The sequence below is a fragment of the Panthera onca genome, chromosome A3 (genome assembly GCF_046562875.1).
Source record: "Panthera onca isolate mPanOnc1 chromosome A3, mPanOnc1 haplotype 2, whole genome shotgun sequence".
Taxonomy (NCBI): Eukaryota; Metazoa; Chordata; class Mammalia; order Carnivora; family Felidae; genus Panthera; species Panthera onca.
The window spans coordinates 32,542,264-32,563,240 of NC_138341.1; the positions used below are offsets into that span (position 1 = coordinate 32,542,264).

Below are 20,977 nucleotides of genomic sequence, written 5' to 3' on the forward strand. Positions count from 1 at the left end.
CCTGTGGAAATGGGTACTTGGGTTGTGGGGCCTGTGTTTAAGGGGAGAGGGAGTTTACGAGCAGATATCCCATATGTGCACTTTGGGCCCCATTTCAGTCACCACGATTGCCTCCACTTTCTCAAATCCTTTTTGAAAATAGGCGGGAGTAGATGTAAGCGAGAAATAAAACAATCGGCCATCGAGGTGCTCAGGTAAAACCATATTTCACTGTAACACGCTTTGTGGGCTCTTTCTCCAAAGCCGGATTAAGTAGGGCCGGTACAGTGGTGGTAAGCTACATTTCCATCACTCTGTTAAGGGAAGTAAAGATATTTCTCTTACCTACCTCACTCTCAGTACATTAAGGAACTTGCTATCTATTACCCAGGTTTACCCTGGCGTTGTCCTCTGGCCTCCTCTCCGTGGGGTACAGACTTCTCCGTGGACTCAGAGAAGGTAGACTCTGCCCCCCGGATGTGCTGGACCCCGTCTGTCCTCTTCTGGAATACCTGGGGAGAGACTTCCCTAAACCACCTCAGCCCCACAGACCCTAAGACTGCCTGTGTCACTTAGTAGTTCTGACAATGTATATACAAAGCTCTTCGTTCTCTGGTTTTCAATGACTTTGCTGCTTCTGCTTTTCATTCGGAATGTTTGTGTTTCGAGAGTAGACTTGAGAAGAATCACTGCCGGCTTCCTGGGCATGGCTGTAGCCGTCCTGCTCTGTGGCTGCATCGTGGCCACGGTCAGTTTCTTCTGGGAGGAAAGCTTGACCCAACACGTGGCCGGACTCCTTTTCCTCATGACAGGTACGCCCAACACCTCAGCAAAAGTGGAGGCTGCCTGCCTGTGGCCCGCCTCGCTCTGTTAATTTTGCTTTCACTTGTGAAAAGGGCAACCAGAGGTCGTTTGGCTTTTGTGGGTAATACACAATTTAAAGAAAACAGCAGTGTTAATAGTACAGGCCTGGTTTCTCCACTGTGGGCCCTGAGAAGGTTGGACGGAAATGTCTTGGGCTTGATCTCCGTATGAGCCAGCCCTGTATTTTCTGTCTCTGCTTCATACCATGTCCCTAGCCCTGGCCTGGACTCCTGGCAAGCCCTGGTCATCATTTATCAGGAGCCCGCAAGGAGAGAAAGAGTAATCAGCACAACCCGCCCCCACCCCCCGCCCCCAAGGCTGAAAGTCAACTCAAAGTACTTCTCTTAGTGATGGTGTCTTTGGTGTCATTTTTCTTTCATTCTTTCTTTTTCTTTCTTTCTTTGGAGAAAACAAAGACAGCATGAGTGAGGGAGGGGCAAAGAAAGAGAGAGAGAGAGAGAGAGAGAGAGAGAATGAGAATCCCAAGCAGGCTCCACACTGTCAGCACAGAGCCAGACGCGGGGCTCGAACCCACGAACCGTGAGATCATGACCTGAGCCAAAACCGAGAGTCAGATGCGTAACCGGCTGAGCCGCCCAGGCACCGTGGTGGTGTCATTTTTACACACAAATTACTCCACAGATGTTTTTTGAGGACTTACTACTCTAGGTACCAGAGACACCATGAATAAGGCAAACAGAATCCTTCTCCATTTCTGTCGCAGGGAGACAGAGACCATAACTTGTGATAATGATAAATACTGTGAGGAAAACAAAGAAGGTGGAATAGGGGTCTCAGGGAACACCTGGCTGAGGTGATTTCCCAGCTAAATCATGGAAAGCAGCCGGCAGAGGGTGGGCATGTGCTGCAGGGCGAGCCGCGTCCTGAGGCAGGGGTGGCTTGGTGTATCTCGAGCCATGGAAAGAAGACCGGTGTGGTTGGAGGGCAGGGAGAAAAAGGATAGTGTCTCTTGAGGTGGGAGATGTAGGCAGTGGCTGGATTTCAATCCAAGGGTAATGGAAGCCACCAGGTTTTAAGCAGAAGAGGGATCTTCAAGCAGGGTATTGGAAAGGGGGTAGTGTGTGGAGACAGGCCTGTGGTCTCTTTGATTAGCAGGTGAAGGGTGCTTTTGTCTAAAAAGGAGTCAGGAGCTGAGTTGACAGCTAACACTGAAGGCGGCTACAGGGAAGAAACCTTTTTTTCCCTTTTCCTCTTTCACAAGATAATTAATGTATTAGTGATTAGTAAATGCCAAATTAACAGTTTCACAAGTCTACTCAGTATCGGAGCCAATATGACTCTGCATATGTCGCCATTTTGAACAAGCCTATTGCCTATTTCTCTGGAGTTCAGTTTTTCAAACGACCACACCTGGGTTTGCTAGCGCTTCTTCCTTAATAGCCGCTCCCCCACCTGTTAACTGGGGGCAATGATGCCTGACACCATTGGCTGGCACCGTTTCCCGTCTGTCCTTCTTTCAGGGTTGACAGGTAGGTGGCGCTTTGCTTTCTGGTGTGGTCGGACAATCGGCAGCCTAAGTAACCCAAGTCACAGGCAGGGGCCCTTCCTTCAGCCCCTTTCTCTCTCTGTGAGCAAGATGGGTCATCGTCGTAAGCACCCTGACAGAACAGTCTGAGGTCACACGGCCCCTGAGTAGTCTGAGCAGAAAACCAAGTTGAGCTTTCCATATTTTGGTGAATGCTCTTAGATTGTAGCACAGGGAGGCTAAAATTCTAGGTCCTGAGGTTTTGGAGGAAGATTTGAACCCTCCAGACTAGCCATTGGGTACCTCATTTAAAATCCAAATTGCAGAATGGATGAGTCAGGGTAGCAAAGAAGCAGAGAGGCCTGTCTGCCCAGAGGATCCCTTTAAGCCTCTGCTGGGGCATAATGGTCGTTAAAAATCTCATCCATGTTCTTCCCTACCATTATTGGTTGAGCCCCCATTTTCCTGACTCTTGTCCGTGTATACATCAAAGAACTGCAGATTCGCCTCCCCTCCCAACCCTGGAAAGACTCACCTTATATCCCCTTGTCAGGAAAATGAGAGAAGCTGTAGACAAGAAAACCTTAGTGGTGGTTTTAAAGCACACTTTAATATGGGTAAGGCATAAATAATTTAGGATGCTCTTAGATATAAAACAATCGTTAGCAGTAAAATAAACCACTGGGCCATAAAAGCCAGGGCTAGTGAGAGTTCCTAGGAAGGTCGCAGGCCGGACTGGTTTTAAATAAAGGGGGGTGGTTGTTGAGCACTGGGTAGGCAGGGAGAAAGGCTAGCAGCCAAGCGTCCTGCCCCCGCTCCACATTTCCATGCTCAGCCCTTATTTCTGATCCTCATGTGGACTAGAACTCCGAGCCAGATTGACTCAGGCATCCTCAGGATTTATCATCAAAAGCCCATGTGCAATTGTTAAACAAAAACGAAACAAGCAAAACAATAGCCACAATCACAAAAACCCCACAACAGCCAAAAAAAACATACCCCAGGCTTAGAAACTTGAAGTCTGATGACCAGTCCTGAAGGACTAACAGACACAACATGACATCGTCCAGGTTTCTTGCCTTTTGGTTGGCCAAACAAATGTTTGGTTGGCCCAACATTTGGGAATAAGGAGAAAATCCTCTTGTAGATCCCACCAGCTGAAAAAGGAGGTTGTTGAAATATTTTTCTTATTCTGGACCAAATCTTGCCCATGAGTTTGCCTCATTTAAAAAAAAAAAAAGATGTTTGTAACCATGATCACAGTAAAGTATTTAGTCTTCTGGGCTTCCATTTAACATCCTCCATTTGGGTTCTTTGTCTCCCTGTCTCTCTCTGCCCCTTCCCCACTTGCACTCTGTCTCTGTCTCTCTCAAAATAAATGAACGGTAAAAAAAAATTTAAAAAAGAAAGGGGAGATCCTGGGTGGCTCAGTTGGTTAAGAGTCCGACTTCGGCTTGGGACATGATCTCAAGTCTCGTGAGTTCAAGCCCTGCGTCGGGCTCTCTACTGACAGCTCAGAGCCTGGAGCCTGCTTTCCCTTCCCTGCTTGTGCTCTGGCTCTCTGTCTCTCTCTCTCAAAATAAGTAAACATTAAAAAAAATTAGGAAAAAAAATAACACCCTGCCATAAGCTTTCCCCACATTGTTCTGCTGTTTTTTTGCTCTGTTGTTTTCAATGGTATTCCATAGTTACATGCTCTTCCGAGGGGTGGATATGCTGTGTTGTGTTCATCTGTTCCCTTCCTTGTAGGGTTTAGAGAGGTTTGTTTGATTTTTGCTATTTCAAATCGTGCCTTTATATTTCCTTTGTAAATGCCGGGGTAGCGACATTAATCCACTGCACGAGATAAATTAGCTGGAGGATGTTCATATGTAGTAGCAGTGGAAGAGAGCAACTAAGGGTTAAAAGAATTGATTTTAATTAAGCAGAAGTGTCTTCGGCAGCGCTTGTCAGCATCTCTCCCACAGATTTCTGATGCTAAACTTAGCCCCTTCTAATGCGCTGGCATCTTCGTTCTCCGCCTGAACTTATTAGCCAAACCTTCAATGGAGAGCATCAGGGATGTGACAGTTTGAGATGTTAAAATGGAAACTTTGAAACAGTCTTCCTCCTTCTGCCTTATTGCATACAGACAGCTCTTGATAACCCACATGTGGACCAGCAGTGCTGCTGACTGTTCACAATGGGAGCCGCGTTCTGGGCCCCTTCCTCTCCCCTGGGGCCTCTCCAGGGGCCTTCTAGCAGGACCCGGGGAAGGCCTCACATCCCCCAGAGCCCCCCAGATACAGCCTTTTGACTTCATGGCCTCTGAGCTCTCCCTCCCTCCCTCCCTCTCTCTATCTTTCTCTCTCACACATGCACACACACACACACACACACACACACACACACACAGGATTGAAGAGGCCCGCCGCAGAGGACTGAGGGATTAAGACATCTTCCAGTTTATCTTCTGCTCTCGGGGTGCTGTGAAAGCCTATTTCCATCAACATTCAATGATGCATCGCCGTGGTGATATAATCATGATACTTATAATTTCAGTTATATGTACACAAATCTTTAAAAGGGTTAACTTATTCAAAGCAAACATTTTAAAATGTAACGTTTATGTTGCTGTTGCTTTTGTCTTATTATCTTTTAAAATCTTGGGAATCTCAAAAATTGGGTAAAGCTTGGGCCTTTCTCGATGGGGGCCTCACTGCCCACTGGATCATTCCCCTTCACAGGCAGGGCTGTCCAGTGAGTGTTGTGACAGCCGACAAAAAGTGACAGAGCCCAGGCTGCCCAGCAAAGCTCAGGGACAGTCAACACCCATGTTGGGTTATCCCTTCCTTTGCTTCGATGCATTAAAGGGGGGGGGGGGGGGAAAGACTTCGCTGTAGTAGATAAATGAAATTATCTAGGTTATCCATTGATTATGACCTAAAACCACAGGTCCTTAGGACCTCAGTTGAAACATTTGGGGCCAGATGTGTTTTGGAATTCAGGATTTTTAAGTTTCATTTTAGAAAGGTAAATATGGTGACTAACACCCTCAGCAGGGTCTGAAATCAAACACATTAACATTTCTGCAGCAAAACATATGAATATTCACATGAAGCAGGATCAATAAGGACTATAAATAGACTCATGTCACATCAGGTCAGGGTTTGCATTAAATAAGATTGCTGCAACCTTTCAGGAAAAGAGTGGATGTTTTGGATTTAATAATTGCAGATTGTGGACCTTCTATTTTATTTTATTTTTTTTTAAGTTTTGTCTGTTGCTGTTAGTCTTGCCTATTCATTTAGGAAAGACAATTGAGGAATGGCTTTTTGGGCAATCTGCGTGAAAAATCGCAGGAGGCATTTTTGCTGGAAGAGCAAAGAGACCAGAATGATGGGCAGGCTGTCTTTTGAAGGAGTGAAAAAAAAAAATCAATGTTTATGCCTTGGGGTGTTGCGGTTGTGTTATTTATCAAGCAGGCTAACCAGGGTGAGGCGGCCTCACTCCTTTCGGACTGTTAAGCACATCAAAGGAGGATGGTCAGAAGAGTGGGCCCAGTTACCCTAATTACAGCTTGCCAGCTGGCCACAGGCACCTTGAAGATTTCAGGGAAGGAAATTAGGTTGATGATCTGGGACGGCTGCATAAATTTACTTCCATCCTGATCCGCAAAAGATCCCTTCCAACCCTATAATTCTGTGATATCCTGGTATCTTCTAATTAAGAATATTGGTAGAAAACTTTTTAATATTTTATAAGAAAAGGAGTTGCATACAGGGCTTTTCAGAACCAGTAATTATTCACTGTTTTTGCTGTCAAATGCTCTACCCCTGAGCTATACCCCCAATTACTCACTGTTTTGAAGATGCTACCAGCAATAACCATGACCGAGGCTGGGACTCAAGAACCTCTCTCCCCAGGCACCACCAGCTGGGCTGAAGACTGTCAGTGGTAGCTGAGGGGGACTTCTGGCTGGTCAGGGAGTGAGCGAAAGGGAAGGAACGCCTTGGGGAAGAATGGAGGAGAGATGACGTCTCTCTCCATGGATCATCAGGAAGGACCATTAGATTTTGAACTTTCTGAGTACAGGCGTGGTACCTTATTTATCTTTTCATACCCCTGCCCCATACCTTGCATTAATTAGATTGCTAATGATAAAAATGCAGCATTAACAGCAATAACTGGCTCTAGGGGGTAAGTCCTACACAGGGTAATTTGGGATGAACTGGTCCTTAGATTGGTAGAACTCAGTGTGTTGTAGAATTCAGTTTCATTCATCAGGTTTTGTTGACTCCATGTGCTCAGCTCTATTAGACTCCATGGGGAACTTACCAAAAGTCTAGGAGGTCTCTACTACCTTGCCCTGAGATGCATGCCGGAGAGCGAAGTGGGTTCCTGATCATGGCGACGTCAAACCCATCATGGCTGTGACCAACAAGGACTCGTTAAACCACCTCTAATATAATCAGAACTGGATTGGGACATAGTAGATGCTTGATAACTGATCACTGAATAACTGATCAAGTAACATTTAAAATAGTAAACTCTTGCTAAGACCTATGAAAGGAATAGAAATATACTTCACGCATTGACTACACCCACAGATGATGTTATGGACTGGGTTGTATCCCTCTCCAAATTCGGATGTTTGAAGTTCTAACCCCCATTACTTGGAGATGGGGTCTTTAAGGAGGTGATTAAGGTAAAATAAGGTCATGAAGGTGGGCCTTAATCCTATAATATGATCAACACTCTTTCTTGGTGTCTTTAGTGTTGGAGTTTTTTTTTCCTTTTTAAAATATCTTCAGTGGGTTGGGCCTCTTTTATAAAGTCTTTTTGGGCAAGGTGGAAACAATGTTTTGTCTCCTGTCAGTACATTTCCTGGAAATAATCACAAACAGGCCTTCCCATCCCACAAAAGGCAGCTGTGGCAGCGACCTATGTTCAAGCTCTCTGAACGATGTGAGAGTCTGAAAAAGAGGAACTTTTGCATATGCTGTTTTGTTCATCTTTGCTTTCCTCTTTCTCAGAACAATTTCAAAAGCATCTTGGGAGAATTAAAAATGTCACCGAAGGGCAGCTTGTGAGAACACTGGTGGGAAGGGAGAAGGGCAGACGGGGGAATTTTTGTGGGTTCGCAGTAACCCTCCCGCCAACTTTAAGCAAAGTGAGTAAAGGCAGCAGAAAATAAGGCAGGTTTTCATCCAGATCTGACAAGTGCCCTCTTCCAAAAAGAACTTGAGAGACATAGATATTTCACCATAAAATAAATACAAGTAATACAAATACGACACAGGGACAATTGGGTTTGCAAGGCAAGATGGGTCCGAGGGTGAGATCAGTAGCAAAAAGCATGACATGAAGTACCCAACTTTTGCTCATGGTGGGCCACTGATTAGCTTTAGGGAGTTTCAGGAACTTGGTCAGAGAAAGAAATTTCTTTTTTTTTTTTTTTTAATGTTTTATTTTTTTTAAGACAGACAGAGAGCATGAGTGGGGATGGGGCAGAGAGAGAGGGAGACACAGAATGCAAAGCAGGCTCCAGGCTCTGAGCTGTCAGCACAGAGCCCAATGCGGGGCTCAAACTCACAAGCCGTGAGATCATGACCTGAGCTGAATGAAGTCAGACACTTAACTGACTGAGCCACCCAGGTGCCCCAGAGAAAGGAATTTCTGTTAGTGACATCTTTCCCAGTCTCCATGAGCTATGGATATCTATGGATAGACATAAGGCACAATCATTCATGACACCGGGGGCAGAGAAAATCATCCTTCTGGTTAAGCCTTCAGGGTAGATGATTTCTTATAATCCCGCTTCTATTCAGTGCCAGTGGTGTTATACTAAAATTCATTTCACCAAAAGCAATTTTATGGAGTTGGCAGGGGAGAGGTGCTAATAAAATCAATGTTCAGTATAAAATCAACGGGAGCATATATAGTATATACATGGCATTCTTTTTTTGGTGGTGGGCGTGGGGAATGTTCTTGCTCCGTGCCTTTATTTTGGAATAACAGAATCACAGAAATCTGATATTGTAAGGGTCTGCAGTAACTAAGTCCCCATTTCTTTTTCCTGGTTGAGGAAACTAAGACTCGGGTAATGTCAAGGTCACACAGTGATCAGCGGTAGATCTGGGGACCAGAATACACATTTCCCGCATCTCAGCCCGATGCATTTGGACATCAAAGGATGCTTAAAAGTCTTAGTTTGAACTCAAGTTTTCAGAGGTCATTAAACCTGCATTACTTGTAAAAAGCCTTGCTTTTAGGCATTCAGCTCTGTGCAGACAGCTGAATGCAGAATAGAGTTGTTTTTCCTGTGAATGGGTCATTGTTCTATTATGATATTTTACCTGTTGATACTCCAGAGATCAATTTTTTCTAACTGCCTTATTGTTCTATGACCAGCATTCCTTAGAAGGACTTTGTTATATAGAAACACTGGCTTTGTTTTGGTGCCAGTGAAAACATTCATGTAAACGTAAGAACGTTTGCTCTTCACGAGGTTTGAAAAAAGCAGAGGAGTATTATTTTTCGACTGGCCTGTTCCTTTATGGAAGAATTATTTCCATCTGATCTTTGGGGAACTCAAAATGATATGTTTGCCATAATAATCTGGAGCAGGAAGTCAGAAGATAAGATTGTATCCTTTTTGGAAAAACAGAATTAGACAAAGAGTCGGAAATATCAAATTATCTCAGATCAAGTATCCTCTTAATTTGAAACATTTCTTTTCTAAATGCACAATTGGAAAAGGATTCAGGCAATGTGCCCTTATGTGATTTAAGTGCAGGCAGAATTCTGGCACTTAAAAATGGCGTTAAGGTCACCTTCATTTTCTCCCAATTGCTGCTTGCACTGAATTTGGTTTTCTGCTAGTGTTTCTGATCGCCAGAGCTCTATTAAAAAGGATGAAGGGAAATCTGTTACTTTAGGCCCTCTCTTTTTAGCCCTCAAATCTATGTTATTACCTATGGAGATGCTTAATATATCCTCAATGCAATTTTCAAGCAAATAGATACAACCTCCATTGTACGCTGGGATAAACCAAAGTATGAAGCAGAGAGGCACCGGGCTTGGAACAGAATTGGGCATCCCATTACTGCACTAGGTGTTCATTTCTGTTTTCATTATCCATCGTCAGCAACTGCCACATTCTGATCCCCTGCCCATCAAAAGGAGCACCCCTGGCAGTCCATTGTGGTGGAATAGACCATCTATATCCTTGGAACATCACTTAAGTACTAAAAATACTGTGTTTGGAGAATTTTTATCAAAGTCTTGATTTTAGCGTTCTGGAAAGACAATTATACATATGTGTGTTGGTACAAAAAAGTAAAATTTGGGGTCTGTCCATTTTCTTTTTTTCTTTTCTTTTTTTAAATTTTTTTTAAATTTTTTTTTAATGTTTATTTATTTTTGAGACAGAGAGAGACAGAGCATGAACAGGGGAGGGGCAGAGAGAGAGGGAGACACAGAATCTGAAACGGGCTCCAGGCTCTGAGCTGTCAGCACAGAGCCGGACGCAGGGCTCGAACTCACGCACCATGAGATCATGACCTGAGCTGAAGTCGGACGCTTAACCGACTGAGCCACCCAGGCGCCCCTTTTCTTTTTTTTTTTTTTTTAATGTTTATTTCTGAGAGAGACAGAGTGCAAGCAGGGGAGATGCAGAGAGGGAGAGGGAGACACAGAATCCGAAGCAGGTTCCAGGCTCTCAGCTGTCAGCACAGAGCCGGACGCGGGGCTCCATCTCACGAACCCTGAGATCATGACCTGAGCCGAAGTCGGACGCTCAACTGACTGAGCCACCCAGGGGTCCCTGTCCATTTTCTTTATGTCACTCAAATTGCCTCCTATATTCTGAATGGTTGAAGTATATTATCTCCTAACTCAGATATTTTACATCAATTCCAACATCCTGGATTTAATTTATATCACTTAAAAGCTTTTATTCATCCATTGGAAAAAACCTACAATGATTTGTTGAGGCCTTAGTATACACCATGCTCTGTACCTTAAAACATAATTTAGCACTTGAAAATTTCATGTAAGATATTATTTACAGGGAACATGGTAAATACTAATGAAAATAGTAATTGAAAAAGAAAACAGACTTTGTGTGATGCTTGCAACTGCATAAAAATGTATCCCATCATGTACAGAACAAGGGGAAAGGAAGACTCTCGTATTAGGTGTGAGTGATTATAGAAAAGATTGTTTCCTCAAAAATAGTTAGAATTTTTATTTTATTGTTTTAAGAACAAAAGCCAAGGGGCCGCCCGGGTGGCTCAGTCGGTTAAGCTTCCGACTTCGGCTCAGGTCATGATCTCACGGTCTGTGAGTTCGAGCCCCGTGTCGGGCTCTGTGCTGACGGCTCAGAGCCTGGAGCCTGCTTCGGATTCTGTGTCTCTCCTTTTCTCGTGCTCTCTCTCTCTGTCTCTCTCTCTTTCTCTCAAAAATAAATAAACATTAAAAAAATTTAAAAAAAAAAGAACAAAAGCCAAAAATAAGTTCAAACATACATAAAATCCAAGCAAGCTAATTCTGAATAATTCAAGATGTCGGAATTTCCTCCTGTATTCTTTCTTCTTCTACCTCCAACACCTCGTGTACAGCCTGGCGCACGAAAGTTTCTCCAGTGTTTGTGGAACGAAGTCAGGCGACTTCCAGCGCAGGAATTACAGCTCCTTTACAAATTTGGAGTGACCACCTCATCAGTTGGCCCGATTTTCACAGAAGCCTGTGTGGCCCTTGCCTTCTAGCAGGCAACACCGTAACCGTGTTCTCTTTTGCATTATTTATAGGGATATTTTGCACCATCTCCCTCTGTACGTATGCTGCCAGCATCTCCTACGACTTGCACCGGCTCCCGAAGCTCATTTATAGCCTGCCTGATGACGTGGAACATGGCTACAGCTGGTCCATCTTTTGTGCCTGGTGCAGTTTGGGCTTTATCGTGGCAGCCGGAGGTCTGTGCATCGCTTATCCGTTTATTAGCCGGACCAAGATTGCACATCTAAAGTCTGGCAGGGACTCCACGGTATGACTGTCCGCACTCAAGTTCACTGCTCGGTGGCCCGTCCACAGTGCCGACGACTCCTGAGAGGAACGTGGTGGAATTCAAGTCGGGATCCCAAGCACAAAGCGGTCTTTTACGTTCCGAACCGTTGCCTGCCAGCCCTTTCTGGACGACTGATAGAAAATCACGCAAAACCTCCATACCTTTCTACGGACAAGACTACTGTGGATTCAAGTGCTTTAATGACTATTTATGCTTTGACTGTGAGAAATTGGGAGCAGTGCCATGGAACATTTCTAGGTTTAGAAAAAAGGGGAAATTGCAATGGGAAAATTTGTATGATTGCCGTTTATTTCAGAAAGTTTGTATATAACAATTACCCGAGAGTCCTTTCTATTTGCAAAAGGGTTCATAACAAAGCAAGTATAATTTTCTTGTCATTGTACCACGCTTGTTAAGTTTTAATGCGGTCCCTTCGGGACGTGTCCTAATGATGTCTTGTGTCAGCACCAAATATCTGTGCATCGTTGGTGGGTGTTCCTTGTCACGGGAAGATTCCTCTTCTGTTGCCTTATTTATTTATTTATTTATTTTTAATGGAAGTCTCTTCTCTGTCTTTGTACCGGAATCCAAATCCTAAGAAAAACAGACCAACCGTGTAAGAGCTAATCCGTGACACTATGCAGTATTGTTCGATGTCTTCCCTGTTGGTTAATCTCTGTCTCTTTCTGTTAACTGGATTTCTGCATTAAATGACTGCCCTCTTGTTAGTCTGGGTGTGCTTTCTTTCCGCAGTGGTAACGGGTCTCCTTACCCATGTGCACAGAGTAGGAATTCTGTTGTTTTAGTAAGACTCTTGCTAAGGCTTCCTAGTTGCTTCCATTAGGTGGGTTATAAGTTATCTTTTGTGGCAGCCACACACTTGCTATTTGTGTGTGTCATTTTCCAACTTCTTTCCCTGGTATTTAAAAATTTTTCCTCTCTCTTCCTTTATCATCTCTCTGGTAGTCAGCCCATGCTAAGGAACCACGGTGTCTCCTTTGTCCCTGGACCTCCTAGGCCAGCGGGTTTCAATCTTGGCTGCACATGAAGAATCACCTGGTGAGGGGCGCCTGGGTGGCTCAGCTGGATAAACGTCCCAGTTTGGCTCAGGTCATGATCTCACGGTTCGTGGGTTCGAGCCCCAAGTCGGGCTCTGTGCTGACAGCTCAGAGCCTGGAACCTGCTTCGGATTCTGTGTCTCCCTCTCTCTCTGCCCCTCTCCCATTCGCACTGTGTCTCTCTTTCTCAAAAATAAATAAACATTAAAAAAAATTATAAAAGAAAGTCACCTGGTGAATTTCTCAGCCAGAGAAACTAGGCCCCTCCTCAGACCGATTGACTCAGAATGTCTGCAGCAGGGCCCAGGCTTGAGTATTTTTGAAGCAATATCCCAGAAAATTCCGATGTGCAGCTGGATTGAGGTCCCTGTTCTGGGCCAGCATTGTGGTAACCTCCTTAGTAGTTAACATTTATTTCACACTGAAAGTGTGCCAGTAAGTGGGCTATGTCTTTTTTCCCCCCAGGTATGATTTCATTTAAAATTTTTTTAATGTTTTTATTTATTTTTGAGAGAGAGACAGAGCGAGTGGGAGAGGGGCAGAGAGAGAGACACACGCACACAGAATCTGAAGCAGGCTCCAGGCTCTGAGCTGTCAGCACAGGGCCCAGTGCGGGTCTCGAACTCGTGAGCAGTGAGATCATGACCTGAGCCAAAGTCGGATGCTCAACCGACTGAGCCACCCAGGCGCCCCGGTATGATTTCACTTAACCTGCTAAAAAGCTCTGTGAGACAGGGACTTTTATTCTATTTTTATGATAAGGAGCTGAGGATCAGACTCCGACTCAATTTGCTTCATTTTTTTCCTCAATCTTTTTCCTATGTCAGGGTATAGGACAAAAGTTAAAATCCTTCTATTGTGTTTCCTTATTTTTAAATAGAAGGGTGGACACTAGCGAACTTCTAAGCTTTTCCTTTTCCCTCTGACATTATCCTGTTTCCTGCACACAAGGTGTGCTAATGCTACTCTGTAAAATAGGGGAAGATGCCCTATCCGGAAGTAAGACGTTGTTTCAGATTTTATTTTCGTGACAGATATGTTTTTCTTTATTATAAAAGCTGCTTTGGTACTTGCGGAAGGATAACGATAATGATCATCTACCCCCTCCCCCCTCCCGTCCCCTACAAATAAAGCCTGATTTCCAAATGACAGTGTCCACCTATTGTCACATAAACCTTTTGGAAGAGGTTAAATGATTCCAGTGACCACACAGGCTCTCAGGGCCTGTGGAGAGATTCCTCAGCAATCTCTCAGGTCTGTTTAATAAACCCATCCCTCTGAATGAGATCAGAGACATATAGCAAGGGGAATTATTTTCATTTATTACTTATGTGGGAAATGCTCAAAGCAGGAGAGCTGTTTCTTTGAAGTCTTCTTTAAAGATCCCCATAGAAGATGTCAAGACACTTCAACATTTATATTCCAACCACCAAAGCAGTGTCTGAGTGAGTGACTTTTGAAGTTTCTGAGAAGCTTCCTAGGGATTCGAGGTGAGAATGGAAAAAAGCCTCGAGTGACAGAAGGTTGAAGGGTTCACACACCACAAAGATGCCCAGAAGCCAGGGGGGTTCAGTTACATTCAAACGTGTGCTGGCAAAAACAGAGCCGCCCCTGCCTTCCAGCCAAAGTGAGCTCAGAGCAAGGAGTGATGTGCCCAACGGTTCCTTGCTTTCTATTTACCGTGAGCAAATGTTGCCAACGTCAGGCACTGGGTCCCCAGTCCTTGGACTTCTCTTAGGAGTGTTTTCTTAATTGGCTTATCAATGAAGACTGATTGAAATGGCCGCTCGGTCCTGCATGGAACAGAATAATGTATGGAGACGATCTATTTGTTCTCTTCACGTCCTCTCTGTCCCGCTTCTGTCTGCATGCTGGCAGCCGGACTATATTCTTTTGCCTTGGGGATTTTTCTGCTGGGCACAAAGCAGAGGTGGTTGAGTTCATTGAAATGATGCAATGGATCCAGAAAGGAGGACAGGCTAGCAGGCTGACTTTGTGGGCTCAAAGTGCTCAAGGGCATCTCAGAGACTGAAATAGACAATCATGACAACCACATGACTGGCTGGACTGTACCCTCCCCAAAAGGTATCAGGACCACAGAGAGGATGGCTGTGTGGAGCGTCCAGGGAAACCAGGGTGTTCAGGGAAACTGAAGCCCTTGGAACAATGGGCTTCTCAGTCGTAGCCAGTCTGACCCCTGACCCAGGGATATTGGCACAACCGTGTATGTGTGTGTGTTTCCCCAATAAAAACTGAGGGCTAATTCCTGCCTTCCTCCCCCACTCCTGCAAGATAGAGCTTTGAATAGAAAGTAAGTGGATTTACAGAACACTTGGGATTGACTAGATTAAGAGTCATGTCCATATGCCATATATAGACAACATTTACCAAAAAAGAGAGCTTTATCCTAAACCTTGATGAGGTAATCATAAGCCCCACAGGCCTCTCCTTTTACCAATGTTGTCCTTGGTTTCTTTGCAACATTGGGACTATTGCAGCCCACTCTGAGAGAACCCCAACCCCTCTTTCATTGGAGTATTATGGACCGTTGATAGTCAAGAGTCCAGGATGTAGGAAACTTACACAGAATGTGATTCCTCTATAAGAGCACTATATCTTTCAACAGTTATTTATTGAGTGCCTACTGTGTGCCAAGTACTATTCCAGGCATTTGGAAAACATCAATGAAGCAAAACAAAGGTTCTTGCCCTTGTGAACCTTATTCTAGTAAAATGCGGCAAAGTACAAGTAAAAATGAAAGTCGCCCTTTTAAGCCCCAAATGATTTCATAAATCCAGGATTAAATTAATTCAACACAGTTACTAAAATAAGTTTCTTTTGAATTACACTTTCATTGGCTATGCACTTCATATCATTCTTATTTGAATCTATCCTCAGTTACACAAAAAGTACATTATTAACTTTCTGGGGGTGCTGGGGCATGGGCTCTCCAGGATTTCCCATTTGAAATTTAAACCTGAGAACAACAAAGATGTTTGGCACAGGTAAACCTCAATTTACCTGAGCTAAGGAACCCGGGTTCTTGGGCATTTAAGGTTACCTAAGCTAAAGATGAAGAGGAATCTAGGATCCTGGAGACTCAGAAATCTGCAAGGTCAAGATGAACTACCCAATAAAAGCCGGTCCATCTGGGATGCTAATGCCACATGGTCACTGCCTCCAGGTCTCTGCTCAGGCTGTTTCCTCCGCTGGGGACTCAAACTTTGCCTGGCTCACGCTGACTTTTCCTTGTGTCTCAGCTTCCGTGCAATGCTCCTGGAGCCTGCCTTTTGCCAGTTACGCTCTGCATGCTAACTGGGTATAAACTGTGTCTTGTTTCTGTTTTGTCTCCGGTGCTCAGCCGAGGAACACAGTCGGTGTTCGTCAATCTTTGTGGAATAAATGCATGAATTCCGAGTCACAAAGATAAACTTTCATCTCCCCTGGACAGAAGTGACTCCCTTTGTACCACTTGTAGGGAGCTCATCAAAATATATACGGTAGTATAATCGGCTAAATGGAATGAGAATATAGCTTGGCAAGCAAGTAAGCCTCATTAGAATAATTAAAGGGACTATTAACCCAAACTAGCCCAGATGTAACTTGAAATGTGTTATGAACTAAGTACTATGGAACATTTACTTGATGGCTCAAATACTATTAAGTTAGTAACCTCAATATGATTCTACACCTCAATTTAAAGCTTTCCCATTTATGTGCGGGTATGTTTTAAATCTCTAATTGGAATTCCGAAAGGAACACTTCAAAAATGACTTCCTTTGAATGCAAATAGCTATACTGACCAAGAACCCTTTTAAATTGTGTTGGTTGAGTTTCTCCAGGACCCTGTCCTTAGATTCAAAGGAGATGAGGACAGCCACAAAAGCTTGAAGATGCTCAGGGCACCCCCATTGGAGACTGGGAACATGGCTGTCCCATGTATTTCCCCCCATATGCAATCTATATTTTTCCAACCTTCAAAGCAAGATTTTTACTTATTCTAAAACCTATTAGCATATGTCTTCTGGTAGCTTCCATAAAAGGAAAACAAACTGGTCGGCTATAAGATACTTTTCTGTCCTTCTTTTCTTTTTTTTTTTTTTTTCCTCCCCGTGGCATGTACTGTAAAATACTGCCTGCTGTCTGCTGTCTGGGGCTGTACTCGGGCTTCTCTGCAGACCGGAACTGTGAGAAGACCACGGGGCTGGAAAGGTGAGAATAAAGGGGCAGAGGAGCAAGTGAGATTGCAGAGATAAAAGGTATGTTGGCTGCCCTAAGGAAGCTGGGTTTCATTCTGGCTGCGGTAAGCCATGAGAGTGTTTAAGGAAGCACAGTGATGTGATCTGATTGTTGTTTTCCAATGTTGGTGTGGCCACTGGGTGAAACATGGATTGGAAGAAGCCAGTGGAGGTGAAGAAGTCAGTTGAGGAGGAGAGTGTTGCAGGAGTCCGGGAGACGTGATGGTGGCCCGGACCAAGAAGGTGAGCGTGGATATATTTCAGCGATGGGTCTGACAAGACTTGCTGGGTGGCTGGAGAGGGGGAAATAAAGGGACATTATCAAGGATGACAACTAAGCAATTTTTAGAGTGAGGTTATTTACTAAGGAAATTATGATTCTTGTATTAAAAAAGTGATACGGATTTGAAAAAGAGGGAAAAGATACTAAGTTTCATGGTGAACCCAGTGTCACCTCGGATGGCATTTATCCTTAACTGAGTAGAACCCAGGACTGAAAAGCTACAGGTGAGAGTATGGTCCAATGACCCCAATGCACCTTCTCCCTAATTGATCCAACTACCAGCCTCATCTTCTTTGATTTCTAGTTATTCTCCAGGAGCTGCCTATGCCCAAGGCACTAATCAGTTTGAGTGTGAACTTGAGAAATTCGCGGTGACTGTGAAGATTTCAGTCCAGGCACAAGGGGAAAGCATGTAGTGATTGGAAGCGAATGGAAAAGACACAGGTCATACACGGGCCTCCCCAGCGTACATCATACCTGATAGACTATTGGTCCGCTTTTATTACGTTTCTATCATGTCTTAAGACTGGCATTGCCAACGTGCGCAAGATGCACAGACCGCTGCCCCATGATCTGCTCATTTTGGATGACCGAGGCTCTGATGACACCACGGCCTCGAGTGCAGGTTGTGCGGATGGATGAACTATACCTCAGGCTCTTCGGGAATGTCCTCAATCTACAAAGGACCTTAGAGGTAAATTCCCCCAATATCTGCATAGATGTGGAGTGACATCCTCTGGGAATTTGGAAAGTACACGGAAGCCTTGCTAGAACGGGGGTTCCTGGAGGGTCTACTAGATCCGGACAAGAATCTGGACTGGGACTCCATTGACTACATCCCCAGAACACAATAGGTACCCATCAATCCCAGCCAGATGTCAAAATCAGGGTGCTTAGTTCTTGAATCATATAACACCTTTCATTTTTATCCTCATGGTTTTGCCTGCCAGTCAAGTTGACTGTGATTAGCACATGAGTACTTGCTTTACAAACTTGCCTGAACCGAACTTCACTCAACAGTGGCTTCAGCGGGCTTCAAACTCATTCCCTGCCCGTGACACACAATCCTGTCTCATCACACGGGTTGAAACTGTTGAGCCTAAGAGGACAAAAGGAACCCAGAAAGCTGCAGAGATTGTTGAGGCTTTCTCATTTCTCTTGAAGCCCTGGGCTTCCTTTCATTACTCCTGGATTCTACTGGGTGCTCAAAAAAACCCCACCTCTCTCGCTTTGAAGTCCCCGATTCTAAACGGATGGTGCTGGAGTTCCATTCCCGCCAATCCGGATGTCTCCTACGTTCATGTAAATGTTGGACGTAAACGAGAAGTGGAAAAGAAAGCTCTGATTTTCAAAATCCTCTCCAGACCCGTCTTTTGGCATTGAGGAGATGCTACATGTAGGACTGATTCAGCATTTCCTCAGTGCCAAACTCTATCTTGTTATTATCGCCTCTACATTATGGATGGCACAACCAAGGCTTCATAGAGGTTAAAGAACCTTCCCTAAGATCCTAAGTGGCAGAGCCAAGGTTTGGTGGTGAATTTTTCTGCTTTCCCACATAGCATCCTACCTGAGACCCAGCACAAGCAGCAACAGTGCATCTTTAACCATATCTGAGCTTATTTCCCCCGATTATACACATCTAGATAGATTCACATTCCCCCATGGTTTTCGTGGTTCCCCTTGGAAGTTACCGTTCTGCAGTTTTTTAAGTTTATTCATTTGTGTTTTAGTAATCTCTACACCCAACATGGGGCTTGGACCCTGACCCTGAGATCAAGAGTCGCATGCTTTGCTGACTGAGCCAGCCAGGCACCCCTGCTCTACAGTTTTTAATCAGGCAGCTGCATTTCTAAACCAGAGCACACACTACCCTTTGTAATTCTGTAAAGAATGCCAGACCTATTTTTATAAGCACAGAACCTCTCCTTACTGATTGACCTTCAGGAGCCCCTGTCCTCTGCAGTAGCCTAAAGGTATGACAGCAATTTTAATTACCTTCTTGGCACTGTTCCCACAGAACATTTTGAGAAATTCCCATGTCACCAGGACTGCTCAAAGATTAATATTTAAATGGGTAGATCCTCCTTACTTTGTCCTGTAAAAGCATCCCTGGTGGCTTTTTAAAAATTATTCAATGAAAGCAATTACTCAAAAAAGGAGGCTATATAGTCTTGTGGTTAGAGATAGGATAGGAACTCAGAGACACATGACTTTTAGTCTTTGTTTTGTGACCATGTTCCACAAAGTCAATCATCTCTCATGCACCTCTGGAGACTTTCAGGAGCTCATGGGCTTTCCAGGGACTCTGGCAATACCACCCGTTTAAGAAGCCCATGAAATACTTTGAACACCTCTATAAACTTTTATATTCTTTTCCAAGTTGAATGTGAACTAATCTTTTGTAATGTGAACGAATTTTAAAAATACAGCATATAGGGGCACCTGGGTGGCTCAGTTGGTTAAGCATCCAACTTTGGCTCAGGTCATGATCTCACAGTGTGTGAGTTTGACTCCCTCGTCAGGCTCTGCCCTGGCATTGTGGAGTCTGCTTGGGATTCTCTCTCTTCCTCTTTCTGTCTCTGCTCCTCCCCCACTCATGCTCTCTCTCTTAAAAATAAATAAACACTGGATTGTGATCAAGATGGCGGAGCAGCATGGAGACCCTCCGCTTTTCTCATCCCTGAAACGCACCTAGATAAGCCCCAAAACATTTCGCATACCCAGGAAATTGATCTGACTATTAACACAACAATCTGTATAACTTGAGACAGAGAACTTGGCAGGTACACGGTGCAGGTGTACTGGGGGAGAGGTGAACTGGGGGAGAGAAAAGCCATGGAGGGTAGGGAGCTGTTTTTGCAGAGGAAGGACAGAGAAAGGGGGAGAGTGCAGCACTTCGGGAGAGTGCAGGAAAAACACTCCCCTGAAAGTAGCTGGAGAGACAGAGTGAAAACACTCGCAGGCAACTGAACAAGAAATCTGTGCCCCAAAACCACTGATGGGAAGAAAGGAGAGGGTTTCAATACCACCAGGATTCTATAAACAGTGGAGTGAGAGTCTGAAGTTCCAGAGCTCAATGCCTGGTGGTGCTCTGGTGAGGAAGCAGAACGAATCCCCAGGAGCAGACAGCCGGGTCTGAGGGGTCTGTGTGCACACAAGGAGAAGCAGTTCTCCTGCTTGGAGAGCAATTGGTAGAGGCCATACAGCCTCCCCACAGGCAGAGGTGACCACTAAACCAGCCCCGCAAGAAATTTTAAGGGGAACTCTTTAAGTGGAGAAAAGAAAAAACAAAACAAAAAAGACCAAAAGCAACAAAGATGAGAAAGGACCAGAGAACGTCACCAGAAACACCAACTCTACAGGCAACGCGATGACACTCAATTCATATCTTCCAGTACTCACTCTAAATGTCAATGGGCTAAATGCTCCAATCAAAAGACAGGGTATCAGAAATAGATAAGAAAACAAGACCCATCTATATGCTGCTTACACGAGACTCATTTTAGACTTAAAGACACCTGTAGATTGAAAGTAAGGGGATGGAGAACGATCTATCATGCTAGTGGTCATCAAAAGAAAGCCAGAGTAGCCAAACTTATGTCAGACAAACTAGATTTTAAAATAAAGACTGTAATAAGAGATGAAGAAGGGCATTACATCATAATGAAGGGGTCTATCCACCAAGAAGATCTAACCATTGTAAATATTTATGCTCCAAATGTGAAAATACCCAAATATATAAACCAATTAACCACAAACATAAAGAAACTCATTGATAATAACACCATAATAGCAAGGGACTTCAACGCCCTATTTATAGCAATGGACAGATCGTGTAAGCAGAAAATCAACAAGGAAATAGTGGCTTTGAATGACCCACTGGACTGGTTGGACTTAACAGAGATATTCAGAACATTTCATCCAAAAGCAGCAGAATACACATGGAGTGCACGTGGAACATTCTCCAGAATAGATCACATACTGGGTCACAAATCAGCCCTCAACAAGTACAAAAAG

At 44.3% G+C, this 20,977-nt stretch overlaps 1 protein-coding gene across 2 annotated transcripts in view; it reads left to right on the forward strand.

Moving 5' to 3' along the window:
- TMEM178A (transmembrane protein 178A) overlaps positions 1-12,106 on the forward strand; it is a 51,759-nt gene extending 39,653 nt beyond the window's left edge. Inside the window, exons 3-4 of one of the 2 annotated variants that reach the window (XM_060653157.3) lie at positions 654-791; positions 11,122-12,106. In XM_060653157.3, the coding sequence (XP_060509140.1) occupies positions 654-791; positions 11,122-11,363 (380 nt within the window). In that variant the 3' untranslated portion in view covers positions 11,364-12,106. The remainder of the gene's footprint in view (positions 1-653; positions 792-11,121) is intronic. The other variant, XM_060653162.2, reaches the window with a different exon arrangement.
- Positions 12,107-20,977: the final 8,871 nt, after the last annotated feature.